This window comes from Vipera berus (genome assembly GCF_964194415.1).
Source record: "Vipera berus genome assembly, chromosome: W".
Taxonomy (NCBI): domain Eukaryota; kingdom Metazoa; phylum Chordata; class Lepidosauria; order Squamata; family Viperidae; genus Vipera; species Vipera berus.
In genome coordinates, this window is record NC_138210.1 from 64936500 (window position 1) to 64961048 (window position 24549).

The 24549-nt window shown below is 44.7% G+C and overlaps 1 protein-coding gene across 4 annotated transcripts in view; it reads left to right on the forward strand.

Annotated features, from left to right (window-relative positions):
- Positions 1-24549, forward strand: part of LOC308676193 (telomerase protein component 1-like) — an 83518-nt gene that overhangs the window by 20514 nt on the left and 38455 nt on the right. For all 4 annotated transcript variants that reach the window (XM_081341960.1, XM_081341963.1, XM_081341962.1 and 1 more), the window contains 16 exons: positions 558-715; positions 2250-2359; positions 3817-3907; positions 4864-5023; positions 7187-7409; positions 8834-8980; positions 10835-10909; positions 11655-11773; positions 12902-12967; positions 14683-14826; positions 14909-15085; positions 18740-18860; positions 19701-19825; positions 20721-20837; positions 21718-21835; positions 23502-23693. In XM_081341960.1, the coding sequence (XP_081198086.1) occupies positions 558-715; positions 2250-2359; positions 3817-3907; positions 4864-5023; positions 7187-7409; positions 8834-8980; positions 10835-10909; positions 11655-11773; positions 12902-12967; positions 14683-14826; positions 14909-15085; positions 18740-18860; positions 19701-19825; positions 20721-20837; positions 21718-21835; positions 23502-23693 (2143 nt within the window). The remainder of the gene's footprint in view (positions 1-557; positions 716-2249; positions 2360-3816; positions 3908-4863; positions 5024-7186; positions 7410-8833; positions 8981-10834; positions 10910-11654; positions 11774-12901; positions 12968-14682; positions 14827-14908; positions 15086-18739; positions 18861-19700; positions 19826-20720; positions 20838-21717; positions 21836-23501; positions 23694-24549) is intronic.

Below are 24549 nucleotides of genomic sequence, written 5' to 3' on the forward strand. Positions count from 1 at the left end.
TAAAACTTGGAATGGCAATTTTTCCCTGGAGCCAGCTGATGGGACAAATACCAACAGGATTACAGAGGTGTAGTCCTCAACTTACGACCACAGTTGAGCCCAAAATTTCCATTGCTAAGTAAGACAGTTCTTAAAGTGAGTTTTGCCCCATTTTATGGCTTTTTTGGCCACAGTTGTTAAACAAGTCACTGCAGTTAAGTGAATCATGTGATCATTAAAAGAATCGGGCTTCACCCATTTGACTTTGCTTGTCGGAAGGCCATAAAAGCTGGTCACATGACCCCAGGACACTGCGACCATCATAAATACATGCCAGTCACCAAGCATCCAGATTTTGATCAGGTGACCACAGGGATGCTGCAATGGCCATAAGCATGAAAAATGGTCATACGTCACTTTTTCCGTGCCGTTGTAGCTTTGAGCGGTCACTAAGCAAGGGGTTGTAAGTTGAGGGCTAACTTGTCTATCCGTTGGTTGGTCCATGAGACGGTTGACCGTCGTTCTCCTCATATGCTGCTTTTTGCAGACCTTGAGTTCACAGTCTTTCTCTTCTCTAGGTACCCCCCAGATCTGCCCTCCTTTTCCCGAAGTCGATTGCCAGGGCCCTGGGACCCGACCCTTGCGGGCACTCGCATGCGGCTGCCGTTGCCCCAGACTTGGGATCGAGAACTGAGCCACCGTGGGAACAAGGCTGCTGTCTGGGAAGAGCTGATTGGTAGGTGGAAGAGTTGATTGCTTTCCTTCCTTTTTCATGAGCTCATCGTACGGTTGGGCCCTAAAATCACAGAAAGGCATGCTTGTTAGACAGAATTACAGTGGAAACATGGGAAATAAGCACATGGAGAGGCAGTCCTTGAGTTATGACCACTTGTTCAGTAACCATTCAATGTTATAACGGCACTGAAGGAATGGCTTCACAATCTTCACAAGAGTCCTGGTGGCGCAGTGGTTAGAATGGAGCATTGCAGGCTAACTCTGCCCACAGCCTGGAGTTTGATCCTGATGGGGTTTGAGGTGGGCTCAGCCTTCCATCCTTCTGAGGTTGGTAAAGTGAGGACCCAGATTGTTGGGGGGCAATAAGCTGACATTGTAAACTGCCGTAAAGCGCTGTTTATACCACAGTGCTGTAAAGCTCTAGGAAGTGATGTAGGTGTCGTTGCTATCTTCGAAGTTCTGGCTTTCACAGCGTTCTCCACAATCATGTGATTGCGATCCAGGTGCTTGGCAACTGGCTGGCATTTACGACGGTTGCAGTGTTTTGTGGCCGCTTGATTGCCATTTGTGACCTTCTATGATGCCTTTCCACAAGCAAAGTCAGTAAAGAAGCCAGCAGGGAAGGACGTGATCACCTTTTGCAAGCAAAGTCAAAGGGGAAAACAGATTCACTTAGCAACCAACCGGGTTATTGATTTAATAACTGCAGTGGCTCACTTAACAAACGTGGCAAGAAAAAGTAATAAAATGGGGCAAAACTCACTTAGCAGCAGACGTTTTGGGCTGAGTTGTGGTCGTAAGTCGAGAACTACCTGTAATTCCTGTGATTACTAAGAGTTGAAACTGACTGAATGAGAAATGATGAAAAGAAATTGGGGAGATGTTATTAGGCAGAACGAGTTTGGAAACTTTTACAAACAAATATTGCAGGAGTGTGATAATTGTATTTATATTACATGATGCTATTGCGTAATGTGACTTACAATACATTATGCTACACTACAAATTGTATTAATGCTTACATAGTCACATTTCATCTTATACAACCCTGTGTTATGCCTTTTACATACACTTAATATATATGTATGTGTATTAAAGTGTTAATACGCTTCTGTATTAAGGAACAAGGTTTAACAAAGAATGTAATAATATACCTTGGTAACAACGTAATGATGAGCAACGTAATGAAAATTCTTTCCTTTAAATGGCGATCATCTAAACTGCTAGTGGAAAGTAGGATTAAATCATAGCCGGAGGAGATGTAATACAGCAGATGATACTAAAAATTTTACAAAATGCAAAGGGCAAAACACCAACTATTGAGGGACACAGAGGGATGCCTCTATCCCTTTTTACTCCATTCTCCCACCTCCCAAGCCTGAATATATGTCTGGAAAGGAAAGATATAAAATCGGGGTACAATTCTTGTGTGTTTTTACTCATTTTTTTTAAATCCCAGTCTAAAATATTACTTCTGCTTGCTGAGTTTCAGCTTTGTCACCTTGTAAAATTACCATCTGCTTGCTTCCTCCTAGATTCAGGGAAATTGCCCTTCATGGCGATGTTACGAAACCTGCGCAACATTTTGAGGTCTGGGGTGAGCGAGAGGCACCATCAACGTCTCTTAAAACGCCTTGAGGATAAGGTAATGTCGTCCGTACAGGTGGTCCTCAACTTACAAGCACTTGTTTAGTGACCATTCACAGTTACAAAGTTACCCTGAGAAAAGTGACTTCCGAGCATTTTTCACACTTACCATATTTTTCGGACCATAAGACGCACTTTTCCCCCCCAAAAGTGTGGGGGGGAAACGAGGGTGCGTCTTATGGTCCGAAGGTGATCCGTATGGCCAGCCCCAACCTCCGCAAGTGGAAAGCAAGGGAGATTGTCAGGAGCACGAATCGGCATGTGCTGAGAAACGCCGATCTCACGCTCCTGCACTCTCCCTCGCTCGGTTTCAGCTTCCCTTGCTACAAGAGAAAGCAGGCTGAAACGGAGTGAGGAGATTGCCAGGAATGCGAATCGGCTGATCTCGCGCTGCTGCAATCTGCCTCGTTTCAGCCTGCTTTCTCTTGTAGCAAGGGAAGCTGAAACCGAGCGAGGGAGTTTGCAGGAGCGCGAGATCGGCCGATTCGCATTTCTGGCAATCTCCTCACTCCGTTTCAGCTTGCTTTCTCTTGTAGCAAGGGAAGCTGAAACCGAGCGAGGGAGTTTGCAGGAGCGCGAGATCGGCCGATTCTCATTTCTGGCAATCTCCTCACTCCGTTTCAGCTTGCTTTCTCTTGTAGCAAGGGAAGCTGAAACCGAGCGAGGGAGTTTGCAGGAGCGCGAGATCGGCCGATTCGCATTTCTGGCAATCTCCTCACTCTGTTTCAGCTTGCTTTCTCTTGTAGCAAGGGAAGCTGAAACCGAGCGAGGGAGTTTGCAGGAGCGCGAGATCGGCCGATTCGCATTTCTGGCAATCTCCTCACTCCGTTTCAGCTTGCTTTCTCTTGTAGCAAGGGAAGCTGAAACCGAGCGAGGGAGTTTGCAGGAGCGCGAGATCGGCCGATTCGCATTTCTGGCAATCTCCCTCACTCCGTTTCAGCTTGCTTTCTGCAAGAGAAAGCCGGGCTGCAGGGCCGCCTCCGCGGGTACTGCTCTAATGCAGAGAGGGAAGGACAGAGGGAGGGAAGGAAGGAAGGAAGGAAGGAAGGAAGGAAGGAAGGGACAGTGGGAGAGGGAGGGAGAGAAAGAGAGGGAGAGAGAGAGAAGGAGAAAGAATTTTTTTTCTTGTTTTCCTGCTCTAAAAACTGGGTGCGTCTTATGGTCCGGTGCGTCTTATGGTCCGAAAAATACGGTAACTACCATTGCAGCATTCCCATGGTCACGTGATCAAAATTTGGATGCTTGGCAACTGGCATGTATTTATGACGGTTGGAGTATCCCAGGCTCCCCTTTCTGGACCAAAGCAAAGTCAATGGGGTAGCCAGATTCACTTAACAACCGTGCTACTAATTTAACAACTGCAGTGATTGACTTAACTGTGGCACTAGATTATTCGATACTTTAATGTTAATAACTTTCATTCTGTTTCTGCCTTTGGCATTACTCTCCTTCCAGGACTCTGTCATCCACAGCAGGCAGCTTCCTTTCCGATTCCTTTCAGCGTATAAAGTGATTTTGGACCTGGAAAGAGAACTTAAGAAAAAGGGTGAGGAATACTTAACCTGGGTGAATGGCTGGGAATTCTTTATTAACATTGGAAAGTGCCTCCTAAGTCAGTGATGGCGAACCTTTGAGAGACCGAGCGCCCAAACTGCAACCCAAAACCCACTTATATATCGTTGGGTGCCAGGTGGGCGTGGCCCATTGGGTGGGCGTGGCCCATTGGGCGGGCATGGCTGCGGTGGTAACGGCAGACTGGGTGGGGCTAAAAAGTTCAATCAATCAATTCCAACTTTGCGAGAACTTTTTTTTCCCCGCGAGAAGTTGAAATTGATTGATTGAACCTGTTTTTAAATTTGGTTTTATTGGGTTAATTGTTATGGTTTAATTTTTTAAAAAATTTTGTATTTTATGTTTTTTAACTTTTTTTTATTGTTGTGAGCCGCCCTGAGTCCTTAGGGAGAAGGGCGGCATATAAATTTAATAAATTCAAATTCATTTATTTTTTTGCACACAGCGGTGGAGGCCTGAAGCGAAAAGGTTTTATAAAACCCAGCTGAAGGCCTAGGACTGGGGCGTCAGTGCGCATGCCCACAGAGAGGGCTCTGTGTGCCATAGGTTCGCCACCACAGTCCTAAGTCATTTTATCCTGTTCTGAATTTTTCTTTAATGCATCCTTTTGGACTCGTGCTGGAACCCATCTTCTGGGAAACTCTATTTACCAGAATATGTAGAGAGAGGTTCTCTGAGGATAGGCTTCAGCATGAGTCCAAAAGATCAGAAGACTAGTCTTCTGGTCCCAGAGACCGACCCAGATTGGATCCTGAAACATTATCCTGGGACACGTATATTTGCCTTCATTAGGGATGAGTGATGAACGTCAAAGAATGCAAAAATGCCGATGAGGTTTACTAGGTTACCTGTGGTTAGAATTATCTATTTTCAAATGAGGAAACAGAGATCTTCCTTTCTTGTTTCTTTGAGTATCATTTTTTTTTTCAGACGAGCCACTCCCAAGTAACCTACAGCTCATCGAAAAGGTCCTAAAGCAAATGAAACTGCCAATGAATTTTGGAAAACCCCGATATCTACGGGGTTGCATGGAGATCCCGCTAATTTTCCAGATGGTGAAGAAGGAGAAGAAGAAACTGCTTAAATCCAAGTAGGAGGCTGTAGCCAGGACTATCCTTGTCTTCTTGCTTAGCAGAGGTTGTGGGGAGGGAGAATGAAGTATTAGGTGTAGACCATAGTAATGGGGTGATGCTATGGCTCAGAGGTTAAGATACTGGGCTTGTCTGCTGGATTGCTAGCACCCCAGGTTTGAGACCCGAGCGCCACATGACAGAGTGAGGTCCTGGTCTTGCCTCAGCTCCTGCCAACCTAGCAGTTTGAAAGCACGCACATGCAACTAGATAAATAGGTACCACTTCGGTGGGAAGGTAACAGTACTCTGTGATGTCACGCGGGCCACATAATCACGGAAACACCTTTGGACAGTGGTCAATGGCACGGAGATGAGCACTGCCCCCTAAAGTCAGCAGGGACTCCTTAGAACCAGGCATGTCAAACTCATGATGTCGCATGATGTCACGTGACATTTCATGACTTTTTCCCCATTGCCAGCATTGGGGTGGGCGCGGTTTTGGAATGAGGCTTCCGGCCCACGGGCCGGCAGTTTGTCATGCCTGCTTTAGACAATAGTCCCCTAAATTTTGAAGCGTAACACCTGCCAATGAAGTACGTCTTGGCTTGCTCAGTCTTCATCTTCCAGCATCTCCCAGTCCAATGTGACTTGTAGGCTAAGGATACTGCATTTATCTGCCGCCTCCTTGATTCAGAATTTTCCCACTTAACGATCATTGCAGCATTCCCATGATTTTCATGTGTTCAAAATTTGGATGGTTGCAACTGGCATGTCGTTATGACTTTTTGCATGTCCTGGAGTCATGCGAACCCCTTTTGCGACCTTCTGACAGGCAAAGGCAGTGGGGAAGCCAGATTCACTTAACAACCATGTTATTAACTTAATAACTGCAGTGATTCATTTAACAACTGTTTGCAGTCGTATGTTGGGGACTGCTTGTATTGTTAGTGGATGTTGACTGAGCTACCTTTGCTAATATCCACTGATAACGCTTTGTGTTCTTATTTCCTGCCACTCCGACTCTTGTTTTCTCTGGCAGCACTGAAGGTCTTGGGTGGATTTGTGTCCTTCCCCAACACCCACAAAATATAACTTCTTTCTGCAGATCAGCAATCATGACTTTGATCTACTTGAAACAAGCAAATATCCCAAAGGTGCTTTTTCAAAAGGCGCCTGGCCTTTGTTTTTCCTTGAAGACGTTTCCTTTTCATGTAAGAAGCTTCCTCAGTTCTTCTTCTGAGGAACTGAAGAAGCTTCTTGGGTGAGAAGTGAAATGTCTTCAAGGAAAAACAAAGTCCAGGTCGCCTTTTGAAAAAAAAGCACCTTCGGGACAACCGTGACCTGGATGATTGAGAATCTCCATAGACATTCAACAAGAAAATAATAATAATAATAATAATAATAATAATAATAATAATAATAATAATAATAATAATAATAATAATGATGATGATGATGATGATAATGATAGTCAAGGTTGACTCAGCCTTCCATCCTTCCGAGGTAGGTAAAATGAGGACCCAGATTGTTGGGGGCAATTAAGCTGACTTTGTAATAATGCCGCTTGGGGGTGTGTGAAAGCCCTAATAAGCAGGCATATACATAGAATGAAGGCTACTGCTAAGCTTGTAAGCCGCCCTGAGTCTTCGGAGAAGGGCGGGATATAAATGGAATTAAAATAAATAAAATAAATAAAATAAATAAATAAATAAATAATAATAATAATAATAATAATAATAATAATAATAATAATAATAAGAATAAGAAGAAGAAGAAGAAGAAGAAGAAGAAGAAGAAGAAGAAGAAGAAGAAGAAGAAGAAGTATTAGTTGGAAGGGACCTTGGAGGTCATCTAGTCCAACCCCCTGCTCAGGCAGGAAACCCTATTCCATTTCAGACAAATGGCTGTCCAGTCTCTTCTTAAAAACCTCCAGTGTTGGAGCATTCACCACCTCTGGTGGCACGTTGTTCCACTGGTTAATTGTTCTAACTGTCAGGAAGTTTCTTCTTAGTTCTAGGTTGATTCTCTCCTTGACTAGTAGTATTTTTAGACTTTCTTCTGAGGGGGTCTTTGAGGTTCTCTGAGCTTGGTAGCTCTGAGAATACCAGGCACCCCTCATTTCACCCCTGAGCTACAAATATTTATTCAGACTTTCTTCTTTCTCCATTTTGTATCTCACAGAGACATCCGCTACGCCCCTGAGCTCCTGCAACGTTACTGTGAGGCTCTCGAGAATGCCATTGGATTATCAGTTAAGCATAATATGCACCCCATTCCTGGACGGACTCTCATCTTGATTGCTAGCTCCTATCAATTGGGGAAACCTTGCGCCACAGGCCAAAATATGTATTGTCCAACTTACGACAACAATAACCGCAACGATCAGAGGAAAGATCCCATGACGGTTGGTAAACAGTTAATCAGTTGTCATTTAGTTCTCCCTCTTTTTCTGCCCTTAATTTTGTTCAACCATATTATGTAAGGGCCTCCTTGTAAGCCTGCATGTTATACAGTAGGTAGTCCTTGACTTATGGCCATTCATTTAATGACCCTTCAAAATTAGGATGGTGCTGGGAAAAAAATGACTTAACGACTGCTCCTTATATTTACAACCGTTGCAGCATCCATCCACACATCAAAATTTGGGTGGTTGCCAACGGGCCTGTATTTATGATGTTTCAAGCATCTTGGGGGTCAGGCGGTCGCCATTTTACTCGTGGGGACGTTGTTAAGCAAATCACTGCAGTTGTTAAGTTAGTAACGTGGTTGTTAAGTGAATCTGGCTTTCCCGCTGACTTTGCTTGTCAGAAGATTGCAGAAGGTGACCCTGGGACGCTGCAACCGTCATAAACATGAGTCGGTTAACAAGCTTCTGAATTTTTGATCACGTGACCCTGGGGAATGCTGAAACGGTCGTAAGTGCGAAAAACAAGTCATACGTCCCTTTTTTCTCTGCCATTGTAACTTTGAACAGCCACTAAACGAACTGTCGAGGACTACTTGTATCGGTACTTATAACAAATATGTTCAGTTAAATGGTTGTTCAATGAATCATGAAGCAACTTGGGGTCACATGATCGCCATTTTACCTTTGGGGACATTGTTAAGGAAATCACTGCAGTTGTTAATTTAGTAACATGGTTGCTAAGTGAATCTGGCTCTCCCCCCGCCCCCCTCATTGACTTTGCTTGTTGGAAGCTGGCTGGGAACATTGCAAATAGCGATCACATGACCCCGGCACAGTGTCACAAATATATGCCAATTGCCAAGTGCCGAGATTAGGGGACTGGAGGCTAAAACATATAGGGAACGGTTACTGGAATTGGGTATGTGTAGTTTAATGAAGAGAAGGGTGAGGGGTGACATGATAGCAGTGTTCCAATATCTCAGGGGCTGCCACAAAGAAGAGGGAGTCAAGCTATTCTCCAAAGCACCTGAAAGCAGCACAAGAAGCAACGGATGGAAACTAGTCAAGGAGAGAAGCAACCTAGAACTAAGGAGAAACTTCCTGACAGTTAGAACAATTAACCAGTGGAACAACCTGCCTCCAGAGGTGGTGAATGCTCCAACACTGGAGGTTTTTAAGAAGAGACTGGACAGCCATTTGCCTGAAATGATATAAGGTTTTCTGCCTGAGCAGGGGATTGGACTAGATGACCTCCAAGGTCCCTTCCAACTTTATTATTATTATTATTATTTTGATCAGGTGACCATGGGGATGCTGCAGTGGTCGTAAGTGTGAAAACCAATCATTTTCCAATGCTGCTGTAACTTTGGAACAGCCACCTTTGTGTGCCTCATTTAATGTCACACTTCCCCTCTCTCTAGATCCGAGACTTGGCCATGCTGCTGGGATCCATGTTATATTCGGTCTGTGAACAGGCTAAGGTCTTCCTCTGCAACTTTTCAGACATTGTGGGGGCTATTCCCATGACCGGTTCTGTGCTGAAGGACGTGCAAACCTTACAGAAGACGGTACGATGTGGAACTGAGAGAGACATTGGGCTCAGGGCAAGGATTTGATTTCAGGCTTCACCGTCTTTTGCTTTTATCCAGATAAATAGGAATAATCGCACATTGCGTGAATCAGCAAGAGGGTTTAAGGGGAGCAAAGAAGCGGAGATATTTAGTGACTAGTTAGGTTCCCTGACTTCACTTTCTTCAACTTTCTCCTTCAGTTTTGTCCTGTGGTAAGCAAGCATAGGTTTGCTTACCTCCCCAAGGGAATTTTGGGATGGGTGTACAACTTTGCACAATGAAGATTGCAAAAACAATAGGAGAAAAAGAGGCAAATTTCTCCCCATCCCTAGTATAATGATGATGATAACTTTATTGTCACTTTGAATGTACACCAATCGGCATACATCAAAATGAAATTTCGTTGCATACAGCTCTCAAAGGGTCACCACCTCCGATATATATACTCCTTGTTCGTGGCCCGCTCAAATTTCACATTGTCCATTTTAGTCTCTAGGGCAGACATGTCAAACACAAGGCCCGGGGGCCGGATGCGGCCCACGAAGTGGTTTCATGTGGCCCGCGAAGCCATCCTGGAAACAGTGAAGGAACGACCCCCACTGCCTTGGCCCTGGCCCAGAGACCCTCCTTCTGCCAGAGACCCTCAGATCTGTCCCACTCCTGCCCAGGCCCCCATAGGCACCCTTGATGCAAACGATGTAGAGCTGGCCACGCCCACCCAATAGGCCATACGCACTCTAGCCACGCCCACCCAGTAGGCCATGCCCACCCTGGCCATACCCACCCGGCCCCTTGAGGGCCACCGCAATGCTGATGCGGCCCTCAATGAAATTGAGTTTGACACCCCTGCTCTAGGGAGTGAACGATGGCAAACAGGACAGATGGAAATGGGGCTCCATGTGGATTAGCCCTCAAATTCACTTGTATTCTGACAACCTCGCCTTCTTTCCTTTTTCTGATCCTGACTCTTCCACCTTTTCCTTAAAGAGGCCTTGCTTCTTTTCGCCCCTGGAGCACGCTGCTGCCGCCGCCACCAACTCCTCCAAAAGCCTCTCTCTCTCTTCCTCTGGGCCTGCCGACAGCCTCATCCAGTTCCTTCGCTCCATAAGCTCCAGGTCCTCTCCTCCTCTGCCTCCTCTGGAAACAGCCCTGATTTGCAATACAATCCATCACTGGGCCAGCAGTCAGATCTTGCTGCTGGCAGAACAAAGTAGAAAGAGTAACTGACATGGAGACAGAAGAAGCTGTCAGTCATGGGATTGCCAGGTGCTGATTAGCCAGATAGTGAATCTACAGAAGACCTCCATTTTGTAGGAGAAGAGAAGGCAGAGCTGGGGGGGGTAGTAAAATGTGTCATCAGTTTAGAATCCTTACGTTGCCACAAGGGATCCAAGTCCTCCTTGATTTCCACTCACTCCATCTAGCGTCAGTTTAGTGCTGACAGTTTTAGTTGTCCAGATTCTTGTGTACAGGCCTCAATAAACCATTTATGCTGCAATCTATTTGCATTTATGCTGCAAAAAAATAAAATAAATGGGAGCCCTAGTGGTGCAGTGGTTAGAATGCTGTACTGCAGGCTAACTCTACCCACTGCCAGGAGTTCAATCCTGGCTGGCGCAAGGTTGACTCAGACGTCCATCCTTCCGAGGTCGGTAAAATGAGGACCCAGATTGTTGGGGGGGGGGGAATAGGCTGACTCTGTAAAACCGCTCAGAGAGGGCTGTAAAGCCCTATGGGATGGTATATAAGTCTAAGTGCCATCTACACAAATGGTGCTGATTCTTTGTGCCTGACACATTTACAATCATGGGATCTAGGAGTGGCTGATGTGTCCCATGCTTCTTCTTCCAGTACAATACTGTTTACTACAGTGACGATTGGTCCTCATCGGACGTCATCAAGGATTTCTTGACTCGGCGGGAACATGTGAGTCCATGATAAAAATGGAGGAAGCCTTCAGTTAGAAGGACAGGCTGGATGAAAGGATCAGTTAAAAATCCATCAGGTTAATGAATGAAGAGGTCTTTAGAACAGGTGTCCTTAGTGAAACAATCACGGCCTCTCTGCCTTGATGTTTCTAGAGGTCCTTAGTCCTCCTTCTCCAGATAAATATGAACGATCACGAATTGTGTGAATAGGCAAGTGGGTTTGAGGATAGCAAACAAATAGTGATGCTTAGTGCATGGGATTGGTGTAAACTAGATCCAGTTAGATTCTAGATGACCATTCTTTTGGATCTCATCCAAGGACTTATTTATTTTTTTTACGATGGTAGCCTTGGGTTTTGCACAGCAGAAGAAAGCAAAAGTCTTTGCACTTTCTTGGGCCAGCTGAAAAAAAAAAGAGGCTTAGGATGGGAGGGTCTCAAAGCTTTAGTAGCTTCTGAAACAACACTGGTTACCACTTCCTACGATCCCATCCACAGGGTGCTGATGAGAGTTGTAGTTCAGCAACTGTACACAGGTTTGGGTTGGGGAAAACTTGATGAATGCAGCTGCTGGCTGCATGGAGTTGGAGGCTGTCAAGGTCTTCACTTAAACAGAGAGAATAAAATTGCAAACAGGGCTTTTGCAAACACAAGCCATTGCCTTGTAGTTTTAACACGCGCAGGTCAGTGTGATGAGTCCCTGCGTGTTACAGAGCTCTGTTGTTTTTCTTTTCCCAACTCCAGGTTGATACGATTCTTTTGCTCAGTGGTGAAGTTGAGGAACTCAGCGGTTCTTGTCTCCAGCTGTATCGCCACCATGTTGCCTCAGACTGCCTCTTCATCAACATCTGTTCTGAGCCGTGGTAAGGAGAGAGAGTGTGTCCTGCCTTAGACCCAAAGATGCTTTTCCAGGAGGCAACTGGCCTTTCTTGTTTTTCTTTGAAGACGTTTCACTTCACATCCAAGAAGCTGGATGGTGGGGAATAGAAGGATTTATTCTCCTTGCAGAACAGCTGGTCATTTGCATTTGTTTAGAGAGTAGTTGAGGCCACCTGGAGGTTGTATCTGTGTCCTGAAGGTCACCTGAGTAGTGCAAATGGGCGTTGTAGACTGGAGATGGATGATGCCGTATTCCTCCTCCTCTGTTGAGAGAGGGCTGTTCAATTTTGGCTTTGGTTTGAAAGAGGGGTCAAAGAGGCCATCTACGTCAAAACTGAACAGCCCTCTCTTGACAGAGGAGGCGGGATATGGCATCATCTATCTCCAGTCTACAACGCAGTCCTTTCAGCAGTTCCAAGAAGGCTCCACGCCCATTTGCACTACTCAGGTGGCCCTGAGGACACAGATAAACTGCCAAGTGGGAGCTTGAGACAAGTATGGCCTGGATGACTTGGGACAATCTTTGGGACAAGTATGACCAGGATGACTGAGAATCTCCACAGACATTCTGCCTTAGACTGTTCATTTGTTTTTATTCCTCTTGATGGACCATTTCTGAAGCGCTTCACCCTGAGTGACTGAAATCTATACACAACTAAAACTCTTGTGTCTGTTTGGTTGTTTGTAACCTTCAACTGGCATAAACGGTGCATCATAGGGCTACAGTGTTTGAATCCGTGCACCTCAAATGGACTAACAAAATGCATCCAAAAATCCGGAATTCACAGTTCGCATGGGATTAAAATTTGGCCAAGTTGTGCCTGCTTCATGCTGCCATGTTACCACAGTCAGCTGTGCTTATGTGATCATCATTTTCCAGACTCCCTCCCAGCTTCCTGCAGGGAAAGTCAATGGGGAAGCTGTCAGGAAGTCAAAAAATTGCTCTCACTGCTTTTTTTTGCCTCCCTCTGGTCCTTCTGTTTTTCTGTTTAGGTAAGGAATATCTCTGAAGTAAGCCAACTGGGGCAGAGGTTATCTAGTTAAAAAGAATTCTGAAATAGCATTGCACTGTGCAACTAAAGGAACACTTTTTTTTTGCCTTCCGTCTTTAGGGAGAAGAGAACTTTTAAATCCAGAAAGGATGTGGTAATCCATGGTTTCAGCGAGCAAATGTTCCGGTGAGCCTCGGAGCTAAACAAGTGGATAGAAATAAATGTGGATGGTTTGCGTGATGTGTGAATGATTACATTTTGTTATGGGGTTGCTTTAAAGTGGATCACAGAAGGCCGATTCCACACTGAGAAAGACTGAAAAGAGTTTATATAATACTGTGTTTCCCTGAAAATAAGATCCAACTGGAAAACAAGCTCTAGCGTGATTTTTCAGGACGCTCGTAATATAAGCCCCAGCCTCCAAATAATCCCCAGTTAAGATTTTATTTATTTATTTATTTATTTGATTTATATACCGCCCTTCTCCTGAAGGACTCAGGGCGGTGTACAGGGCACTAAAAATAAGAATACAGGATACAAGATTTAAAGTTAGATGATTGTGCCCAATGTTGTAGGTTAGTTAAAGTAATGTTAAAACCCAAACCCATCAGGCCAGGCCGGCTTGTTCGAATAGATAAGTTTTTAGATCACGCCGGAAGGAGCGAAGGTTGGGGGCCATCCAGAGTTCAGCTGGTAAGCGGTTCCAAAGGATTGGTGCACCCACCGAGAATGCTCTCCCCCTGGGGGTCACCAGCCGACATTCTCTGACCGGTGGTACCCTGAGGAGGCCCTCTCTGTGGGAACGTACAGGACGGAGGGAAGTTGACGCCGGTAGTAGGTGCTCCCGTAGGTAATCCGGACCCATGCCATGTAGGGCTTTGTATGTCATCACCAGCACCTTGAATCTCACCCGGAAGGCAACTGGAAGCCAGTGCAGCTCACGGAGCAGAGGTGTAATGTGGGAGTATCGGGAGACCCCCAAAAGAACTCGTGCAGCTGCACTCTGTACCAGCTGAAGCTTCTGAGTGGTTCTCAAGGGCAGCCCCATGTAAAGAGCATTGCAGTAGTCTAGACGAGAGGTCACAAGTGCATGAGTGACTGTACGCAAGGCATCCAGGTCCAGATAGGGTCGCAACTGGCGCACCAGACGAACCTGGGCGAAGGCCTCTCTAGTCACAGCTCCTATATGATCTTCTAAGGAGAGCTGTGAATCTAAGAGGACACCCAAATTGCGAGCCTTTTCTACGGGGGGTAATAACTCACCCCCAATATTAAGAGATGGAATAAACATAAACAATAAAGATTATCAGCCAGACGAATGCATTTAGTACCGTATTTCCCGAAATAAAAGCCCTAACCAGAAAATAAGCCCTCATGCATCTTTTGGAGCAAAAATGAATATAAGACCCGGCGTTATTTTCAGGGAAACGCGGTAGCAATAGCTCTTAAACTTATATACCGCCCCACAGTGCTTTAGACTTAGAGCACTCTCTGGGCAGTTTATAGAATCAGCATATTGCCCCCAACAATCTGGCTCCTCATTTTACCAATCTCAGAAGGATGGAAGGCTGAATCAACCTCGAGCCCCATCAGGATCGAACACCAGGCTGTGGGCAGAGTTAACCTGCACTACCGCATTCTAAATTCTGCTGAAGATGTTACCTAGCCTGGAAATGAAACATTCAGAAACCAACCCACAAGCTCAGAGAACGAATCTCCATCCTCGTACTGCATTCTAACCACTGTGCCGCCAGGGCTCACAATGAGCTTGGATAGCTTAGTGGTTGTTTAAAGAAGCAGCTGGAACGAAAGCAGAAATCTCGGTAGCTGATGGGTATCTGTATGCTTTACTGTGTACTGGGAAATTCTAGATTTTAAAAGACGTTTCTTCCTTCGGCCAGGTTTATGTCTGAATGTGGCAACTCCCGGTTCTTAGAACATGTTGACAAAGTTGACGAGATTCACGGCTTGCCCAAGCAACAGCGAACAGCGACAGCTCAGCCAGAACCTGGAGTCGTGTCCTTGATACCTGTCCCCCAGAGCAGGTGATTTTTAAGGGGAAATAACGAGAAAGATCATGAATTACTCTGGATGGAGAATTGGGTATTGACTCCTCTTTTCCAACAGGTGGCGCTCTGTGAGGATTTTCGTCTCCTCTACTTTCCGGGACATGCACGGTGAACGTGACCTGCTTATTCGTTCTGTTTTTCCCGAACTTCGTGCACGAGCTGCCAAGTTCTGCTTAGCAATCCAGGAGATTGATTTGCGCTGGGGAATCACAGAACATGAGAGCCAGAGAAACAAGTATGTGGGGTGTTTATGGGTAAGGAGGTGGGCTGAGTAAATCAGTATCCATTTTGAAGAAAAAAGGCTAACAGTATTTCCTAATAGTTAGAACAATTAATCAGTAGAACGAGTTGCCTCCAGAGATTGTGAGTGCTCCAATCCTGCAGACTTTAAAGAAGAGATTGGACAACCATTTGTCTGAAATGGTATAGCATCTCCTGCTTTGGCAGGAAGTTGGACTAGAGCAGGACTTTTCAACCTTTTCACCCATTGTACCATTTTTAGGATATGGCAACATCTGAGTACCACCAGTCGCCTAGCAAGGTGTCAAAAACTTGATGACCAAAAAAGAAAAGAAAAGAAAAGAAAAAAGTGATGAAGTACAGGTAGTCCTCAACTTACAACAATTCACTTAGTGACTGTTCGAAGTTACAATGGCACCGGAAAAAGTGCCCCCCAAGCCACAGCCGAGCAAGACACCTGCCTGCCCGCCCGGCGGTGCTCTTCTGTTTCTGTTGAGGATTGGCAACGGGGGTAGGGTGGGGGGGGTGTTTGGTTTTTATTTTCCCCCCTCTACTGGGTGGTTGCATCAGGTTTTGGTCACTTCATATGACCCTGGGACACTGTGACCGTCATAAATATGAATCCGTTGCCAAGCATCTGAATGTAAATCACAAGACCCTGGAGATGCTGCAACATTCCAGCTGATCGGCGCTTCTTCTGGGCTCAGCAGAAGCGCCAGGATCAGCGCTGAGCTCCAGCTGGAGTTTGGCACTGATCCTGGCGCTTCCACTGAGCCCTGACAGCCCTGAAGAAGCACCGATCAGCTGGAAAGCGGCACTGATCTTGGCGCTTCCGCTGAGCCCTGACAGCCCTGCAGCTCCAGTCATCTCTCACTGAGGCTTGTGCGGTGCTGCCACCGGTTCAGCTCATTCCCCTCCCCCGCTACCACTTTTCTAGGATGGTTGCGTACCACCTGCTAGGTGCCAATGTAGCACAGGTGGTACCCATACCACTGGTTGAAAAGCCCTGGACTAGAAGACCTGCAAGGTCCCTTCCAACTCTCTTATTCTGTTAAACGAATGGAATTAACTAAGAGATATAAGCGTTTTTTGAAGCACAGCCTCTTATCTTATTCGAACGATTTCCATAGATTAGACCTCAAAGTGCCAATGGGTGATGTTTTCTTTTTGGCATCTACCATTTCTTAACTACCCCCTTTCCTTGGTTTATGGGAGATGCTTCCCCTCTTGTTTTATTCTTCATTTCTCCGTTTCCTTGTCTTGAAGATAATAACAATAATCTGAAATCCATGATCTATAGAAACCCGACATCGATTACCTATGAATGTGTATGCTTATATCATCTGTGGCTCATGCTGTTCCTTTCTGAAATGTGTAAATATGAATGCATCCCTTTTGTACGCTGGGGTCTTTCTCAGTATCCTTTGGAAGGAGAGGACCAACCTTGAATTAAGGAGAAATTTCCTGACAATGAGAACAATTAGCCAATGGAACGAGTTTGCCTCCAGAAGTTGTGGGTGCTCCAACACCGGAGATTTTTAAGAAGAGATTGGACAGCTATTTGGCTGAAATACTATAGGGTTTCCTGCTTGAGCAGGGGGTTGGACTAGAAGACCTCCAAGGTCCCTTCCAACTCTTGTTATCCTGTTATTCTATTATGTGCCAATGAGTGTGTTACTCCCTTCATCTTTTCTGGGTTGGGCCAACAGTTTTTAAACTTTTTGGCCCCAGGACCTCTTTACAGTCCTAATAATGATGGTGCACCACGAAGAGGATATTTGTTTATGTGGCTTATACCTATCAATATTTTCTACACTAGAAATTATTAAGCAACAATCAGGAATATGGGGGCATAACTTCAAACTGACAGGAGAGAGGTTTAAAAATAATGTTAGAAAGTATGATTTCACAGAAGGAGTAGCGGAAGCTTGGAACCAACTTCCAGTGGAGGTAATTGGTTGATCATCAGTAACTGAGTTTAAATATGCTTGGGATAAACACACGTCCATTTGCATCAAAAAATTTAAAATAAAAAGAATAAAATATAATGTTAATATTGCGAAAATAATTAATTAAAAAGAAAACCAAAAAATGAATTCAAAGGGCAGACTGAGTTCACCGCTAGGTCTTTTTCTGCTGTCAGTTTTCTATGTTTCTGTTTTTTCTACTTAAACTGGGGAAATTTTATAATATTTGTTTGGCTTCATGGAGCCCTGAAAGGGTCTCAGGGATCTCTGAAGGTCCCCAGACCGAACTTTGAGAACCGCTGGGTTAGACTACTGTAATACACTCTGCCAGGGGTTGCCTTTGAAGACGGAAAAAGTGCCACCACTTCTAACAGCCTGAACAGTTAGGGTGGGTCCTTCCTGAATTTCTTACTCTGACCATTGATCCATTGGGGGGGGGCTCCTGATTATTTCCTCCGTGGTATCTTTTCCCCTCATCCCCCGAGGTCATCTACACGTTCCATTAGACTCCCAAAGCTTGTAACATTTTACAGGTATTCCTCGATTTACGATCACAATGGAGCCAAAACTTCTGCTTGCTAAACAAGACAACGGTTAACTTAGTTTTGCCCCCTTTTGCGATCTTTCTCGCCACAGTTGATAAGCGAGTCATTGCAGTTGTTAAGTTAGGGACACTTCACTTGCCGGAAAGTCACAGTAGGTGATCACACATGACCCCGGGACTCTGCAACCGTCATAAATAGGAGGCAGTTGCCAAGCATCCAAATTTTGATCACGTGACCATGGGGATGCTGCAGCCGTCGTTAAGTGTAAAAAAAACAGTCATAAGTCACTTTTTTGAGTGCCGTCGTAACTTTGAACGGTCGCTAAATTAATTGTTGCTCTCTGCAAATGAAGAAGCAGAGCATATAAGGAACATATAGGGAACGGTTGCTGGAATTGGGTATGTGTAGTTTAATGAAGAGAAGGGTGAGGGGTGACATGATAGCAGTGTTCCAATATCTCAGGGGCTGCCACAAAGAAGAGGGAGTCAAGCTATTCTCCAAAGCACCTGAAAGCAGGACAAGAAGCAACGGATGGAAACTAGTCAAGGAGAGAAGCAACCTAGAACTAAGGAGAAACTTCCTGACAGTTAGAACAATTAACCAGTGGAACAACCTGCCTCCAGAGGTGGTGAATGCTCCAACACTGGAAGTTTTTAAGAAGAGACTGGACAGCCACTTGTCTGAAATGGTATAGGATTTCCTGCCTGAGCAGGGGGTTGGACTAGATGACCTCCAAGATCCCTTCCAACAACAACAATTTCTTCTTCTTCTTCTTCTTCTTCTTCTTCTTCTTCTTCTTCTTCTTCTTCTTCTTCTTCTTCTTATTATTATTATTATTATTATTATTATTATTATTATTATTATTATTATTATTATTATTTATTATTATTATTATTATTATTATTATTATTATTATTATTATTATTATTATTATTATTATTATTATTATTATTATTATTATTATTATTATTATTATTATTATCCATGACTCTCCAGTGTGTTGAGACACCAAAATCTGTTTAAATAAGCATGGTCACCTTGCATAGCTTTACCTTCCCCGTGTACATCTAGGAAGGGGATGGGATTGAGGCAAAAATGAGTGGGAGAAGAGAGTCACGAAGGCCTCTGTCTCTTTAGGCAGGTGGAATTGTGTCTGTCTGAAGTCTCCCGGAGTGATCTCTTCATTGGAATCCTTGGGGAGCGCTACGGCCTTGTCCCGAAAGAGACTTCTTTGCCGGAAGAACCGCAGTACGAATGGGTGAGAGATGACGCTGATGTGAACCTTGGGATGTCATGATCCTGAACAGCGTTTCTCAACCTCAGCAAGATGTGTGGACTTCTAACTCCCAGAATTTCCCAGCCAGCATCTGGGCTGTTGATGATCCAGAACAGTGTTTCTCAATCTCAGCAACTTGAAGAGGTGCGGGAATTCTGGGAGCTGAAGTCCACACATCTGAAATTTGCTGAGGCTGAGAAACACTGATCAGAGAAAGCGCTAAGTGAAAACTTCCTTTCCCAAACGAAGAAAAAAATAAGCGTCAATTGGATGTGCAGGAGGCAGTGATTTAGGACTTGCCTGTTATTGGGGCATTCACATTGGCCGAGATTTGCATAGTGTGTGTTTTATCAGCAGACAGGGCTGGTGGGATTTAGTGGCTCCAGCAATTGTTAGGACATGGTCCATAGAAATAACATAGAAGCAGCCTTAGTTTAGAATGAACAGAACAGAACACAACATAATAGAATACTTTATTTGGCCAAGTGTGATTAGACATGCAAGGAATTTATCTCTGGTGCAGAAGCTGTCAGTGTACATGCAAAGCAACAGAGTAATAATAGTCATAATCATACCAATAGGAGCAGGTAGTAGAGAAGAGCAGAAGGATAATAATGCTATAGCTGTACAATGTGGGTAAATATACTTAGACATAAGACAGAACTGTGGGCCTAATTAGTGGGCTTAATTAGTCAGTGTTGACAGGAAAGGCAGAAAATGAAGGGAACCAAGTCTTAACCAGGGCTAAATGTGATCAAAGACAAAACAGCTGTTGAGACGATTCTCAGAATAAGAGCTACTGTTTGAATATTCTCTCTGCAGATGAAAACGTATCCACCGGGCCGCTCCATCACCGAATTGGAAGCTATTCAATTTCTGAATGGTAGCAATGATCCCTCAGCAGGATCTAGGGCATTCTTCTATCTACGAGAACCTGATTTTCTTGGGTAAATTGTTTTTGTCAATTAACTTGCAGGTCCTATACACCAGTTTCAATTTACTCGGAGTCCTGATAGTGCAGTGATTAGAGTGCAGTAATCAAGCTACTTATTTTTAAAGTCAATCAAGGCTGCCTATTCCTTTCTGCAAGATCAGTCTATCCTTTTTATTAAGTATGCAGTTTAGATTTAAGTAGCAATAGTAAAGGTAAAGGTAAAGGTTCCCCCGCACATGCGTGCTAGTCATTTCAGTCTCTAGGGGCCGGTGCTTATCTCCGTTTCAAAGCTGAAGAGCCAGCGCTTGTCCGAGGACGTCTCCGTGGTCATGTGGCCGGCATGACTAGACACTAAAGACACACGGAATGATATTACCTTCCCACCGTAGTGGTCCCTATTTTTCTACTTGCTTTTTTACGTGCTTTTGAACTGCTAGGTTGGCAGAAGCTGGGACGAGTAACAGGCGCTCACTCTGTTACGCGGCACTCGGGATTCGACCCGCCAAACTGCCGACCTTCTGATCAACAAGGTCAGCGTCCTAACCCACTGTGCCACCACATCCCGAAGTAGCAATAGTACTAAGATTTATATAGTGGCTCATAGCAGTTACAGTATTCTCTAGGTGGTTGACAAGGTCAGCATGTTGCCCCACAACAGTCTGGGTCCTCATTTTACCAACCTCAGAAGGATGGAAGGCTGAGTCAACTCTGAGCCATCAAGATTGAGAGTTTTGCCTGCAATGCTGCATTCTAACCACTGCACCGCCAGATTGATAACCTTGCCCTTTGTCTCCCGTTCTTCCCACACCTTCAAAAGGTGCTTTTTAGTCCCAACAGCAAATTCTCACAGTGGGATGGATTGTCTTCATCATGCATTTTGAGCTGTCTCTCTCTCTTGGTCTCCCCAGCTCTGTGCCAGAAGCATGGAAGAAAGATTTTGGAGTTGAGTCAGAAGAAGCTGCCCAACACATGGCAGATTTGAAGGAACATCTCAGGAAACATGGAAGCTTGGCCGCCTTTAGCAGGTAAAGGAAGTGGCGTTTGTGTATGTTCTGCGATAGCTGCTGAGTAAGTTGGAGAATGAGGTGGCTGGATGGAGTCAGTGAAGCAGTAGGCGTGAGCTTAAATGGACGCCAGAAGATGGTGGTGTTATGTATCCAGGTGAAGAGAACACATACACACTTACATAGCAGTCACCACCAGGGGGCGTTGAACTGTAACTGTTTTGGCGGGAACCCAGTTTCGGCGGGAAATAGAGGTTCAAACCGATTGGCCGGCTGCTCACCTGGCCAGGTATAAAAGGAGGGCAGGTAACCCCTATTCCCCAGTACAGTCACTTCCACCTAATAAATATCTGCCATGCTGTACTCATCGTCTCGGCATCCTTCCTGCTCTCCAAAACCCACTACACAATAGTGGCGATGAAGGTGGGATTCTGCTTAACCTTAAGAACTGAAAGTCACTATAGGTAGAGGACAGGAAGGCCTGGAGGAACATTGTCCATGGGGTCACGATGGGTCGGACACGACTTCGCAGCTCACAACAACAACAAAGTGGGAGAACATACAGGTAGTCCTCGATGTACTCGCCATAGTTAAGTCAATCACTGCAGTTGTTAAGTTAGTAACCTGGTTGTTAATCTTGCTTCCCTACTGACGTTGCTTGTCAGAAGGTCACAAAAGGGGATCACATGACCCTGGAACACTGCAGCCATCATAAATACATGCCAGTTGTCCAAATTTTGATCACATGACTGCAGCGATGCTGCAGGGGTCATAAGTGTGAAAAAAAATGATCATGTGCCATTTTTTTGTCAGTGTCGTAACTTCGAATGGTCCCTAAATGAATGGTTATAAAATAAGGACTATCCATAATGTGTCCTAAACTGACCTCTTTTTTTTGTAGCTATTCCTGTCAGTGGGGTGGACTAGCCCAAGGTCAGCCTTTCGTGAAAGGTCTTGAAGATTTTGGCCACAGAGTCTTGCGGGATGTGTGGAAATGCCTCCAGCATCACTTCATTGAGGTATCTGGAAACTACCAATAAAGCAGAATATTTGTAGCTCAGGGTTGAAATGAGGGTTCCCCGATGCTCTCTGAGGCTTCGTTGTTTTCATGCAAGCGTTTCATTCCCAAACCTCATATAGTAGTACCTCGGTACTCATTGTCCCAAAGGTGCTTTTTCAGGAGGCAGCTGGACTTTCTTGTTTTTCTTTGAAGACGTTTCGCTTCTCGTCCAAGAAGCTTCTTCAGCTCTGACTGGATGGTGGGGAATGAAAAGATTTATACTCCTTACAGACAGCTGGTCCTTTGCATTCTTTTAGAGAGTTGTTGAGGACCCTGATGACACAGATAAACCTCCAAATGGCCTCAATGACTGTCTGCAAGGAGTATCAATCCTTCCATTCCCCACCATCCAGTCAGAGCTGAAGAAGCTCATTGGATGCGAAGCGAAATATCTTCAAAGAAAAACAAGAAAGTCCAGTTGCCTCCTGGAAAAGCAAGTTTGGGACAACTATGACCTGGATGACTGAAAATCTCCATAGACACTCGTCATTAATTGGTTCTGGGAGACACAATGAGTACCAAAAACGATGAGTACCAAACTATTTTTTCCCATAAGGACTAATGTAAATAAATTTAATTTGAATTTGAATTTGAATGTGGTCTCAAACCAAAGGTAACGCACATTTTAAGACAATACGTAAAAAGATAGGGTTGTGTATAGTCAGAGCATGCACAGTCTTATTGCGCTGAGATAACCCTGGAGTAAACACAGTAAACAGTGGTGTCATGGTTCAATAGTTGAAACCCATCAAAAGAACTTCAAGGCAAAAATTCTTCCTTAAAGAAAGGACAGAGTGGTCTATATTAAATGGTGGTTTATCTTACACTATCTACAATATCATACACCAGGAACCATATACATACATGTGCTAATAGAGCAGTCTCCAACACACAGCAGTTACAGCAGGAAACAAAAGAGAAAGAACACAGCAGTGGAGCCTTCCTATTTATACAAAGGCTCTTAAAGAGACACAGACCCAGCTGACTCTTAAAGGAACATAGACCCTGCTGAGTCATTCCCAACATTACATCATACATCTCACATTACATAAACTGGTTAGCTGTTAAATTATTACCTTGACATATATCATTACCTGAGAAATAAACCTAAAAATTAATACGTACTTAGATTAAATAAAATAAAACTTCACTTTACCTATGTTGATGAGGGGGAAATAGGCAAAAATACTCAAAATGACCACAGAAGCTAACATAAGACTTCAATGGGATGTACACAGGGCAAGATCTACTGTGTGACTAACACGTCACCCTTTGTTTGGGCTGGAAAGAGTAGCGGGTCATGAGGTAAACAACACCAACAATTTCTAGCTTGCACGTGGAGTATCAAGCAAACGGCAAGTACCGGGACAAAATTTTCTCGTCAAAATTCATTGAGTACCAAATTTGATGAATTTCTAGACAGTTAAAGTGAACTGTGCTGACCTCCACTGTAACATCAGCGCTACAAGAAAGCAACTAATCTCAGAGAGTAGCAAGACTCCTCGTATCTGCAAAACTTTTTCCAAGCTCTGCTATAGTCTAGCTTCAGGGATATTTTTTAAACTTTGTCAAGAAAATTTGTTTAGAAATAAACTGAGCTTTATGTCTCTCACCTCTCAATTTAGGGAGGTGAATCTGAACTCACGACAGACTCAAAGGAAGAAGAAGGAAACACTCTGCAAGAATCTTTCCAAGAATTGCAGCAAAGGAGATTTTGTGCCCGGACGAAGCTTCTGAATACCACATCGGCTCAGATGCGTGGTGGCAAGCTTTACGTTGTGAGTGGTGAACCTGGCCAGGGAAAGACAGTTTTCTTGGTGAGTAAAGGGAAGGTTGAACCAATGGGGAGATCTGGAGAACTTGGGACAAGATATGGAAGCTCAGTATATAGCAATAAAAATAGCAATAGCATTTGGGCTTATATACTGCTTCATACCTCGGGGACCACCTGCTGCCGGCGTCAACTCCCCTCCGCCCTGTGCGTTCCCACAGAGAGGGCCTCCTCAGGGTGCCTCCAGTCAGGGAATGCCGACTGGCGGCCCCCAGGGGGAGAGCCTTCTCTGTGGGCGCTCCGGCATTATGGAACCAACTGCCGGTGGAGCTCCGGATGGCATCAGACCTCCGAACTTTCCGTCGTGGCCTGCAGACCCACTTATTTGAATTAGCTGGTCTGGCCTGACGGGGGATTATGGGTTTTAAATTGTTGTTTTAGAATTGTATTATTGTTTTTAACTGGGCACTGATTTAATCTTTTTTAACTTTTGTATTGTTATTTATATATGCCCTGTGAACCGCCCTGAGTCCCTAGGGAGAAGGGCGGTATACAAATTAAATAAAACCTAAACCTAAACCATAGTGCTTTACAGCCCTCTCTAAGTGGTTTACAGAGTCAGCATATGGTCCCCCAACAATCTGTAGCAAGGCCCGAGGTAGTGCTGGGCTACTAGGAAGTAAAAATTAAATAAAATGAATGAATGAATGAATAGCTGTAGCACTTAAGTCTTATATACCCCTTCATAGTATATAAGCCCTCTCTAAATGGTTTACAGAGTCAGTATATTGCCCCCAACAATCTGGATCCTCATTTTACCGACCTCGGAAGGATGGAAGGTTGAGTCAACCTTGAGCCGGTGAGAATCGAACTCCTGGCGGTGGGCAGTTAGCTTGCAGTAC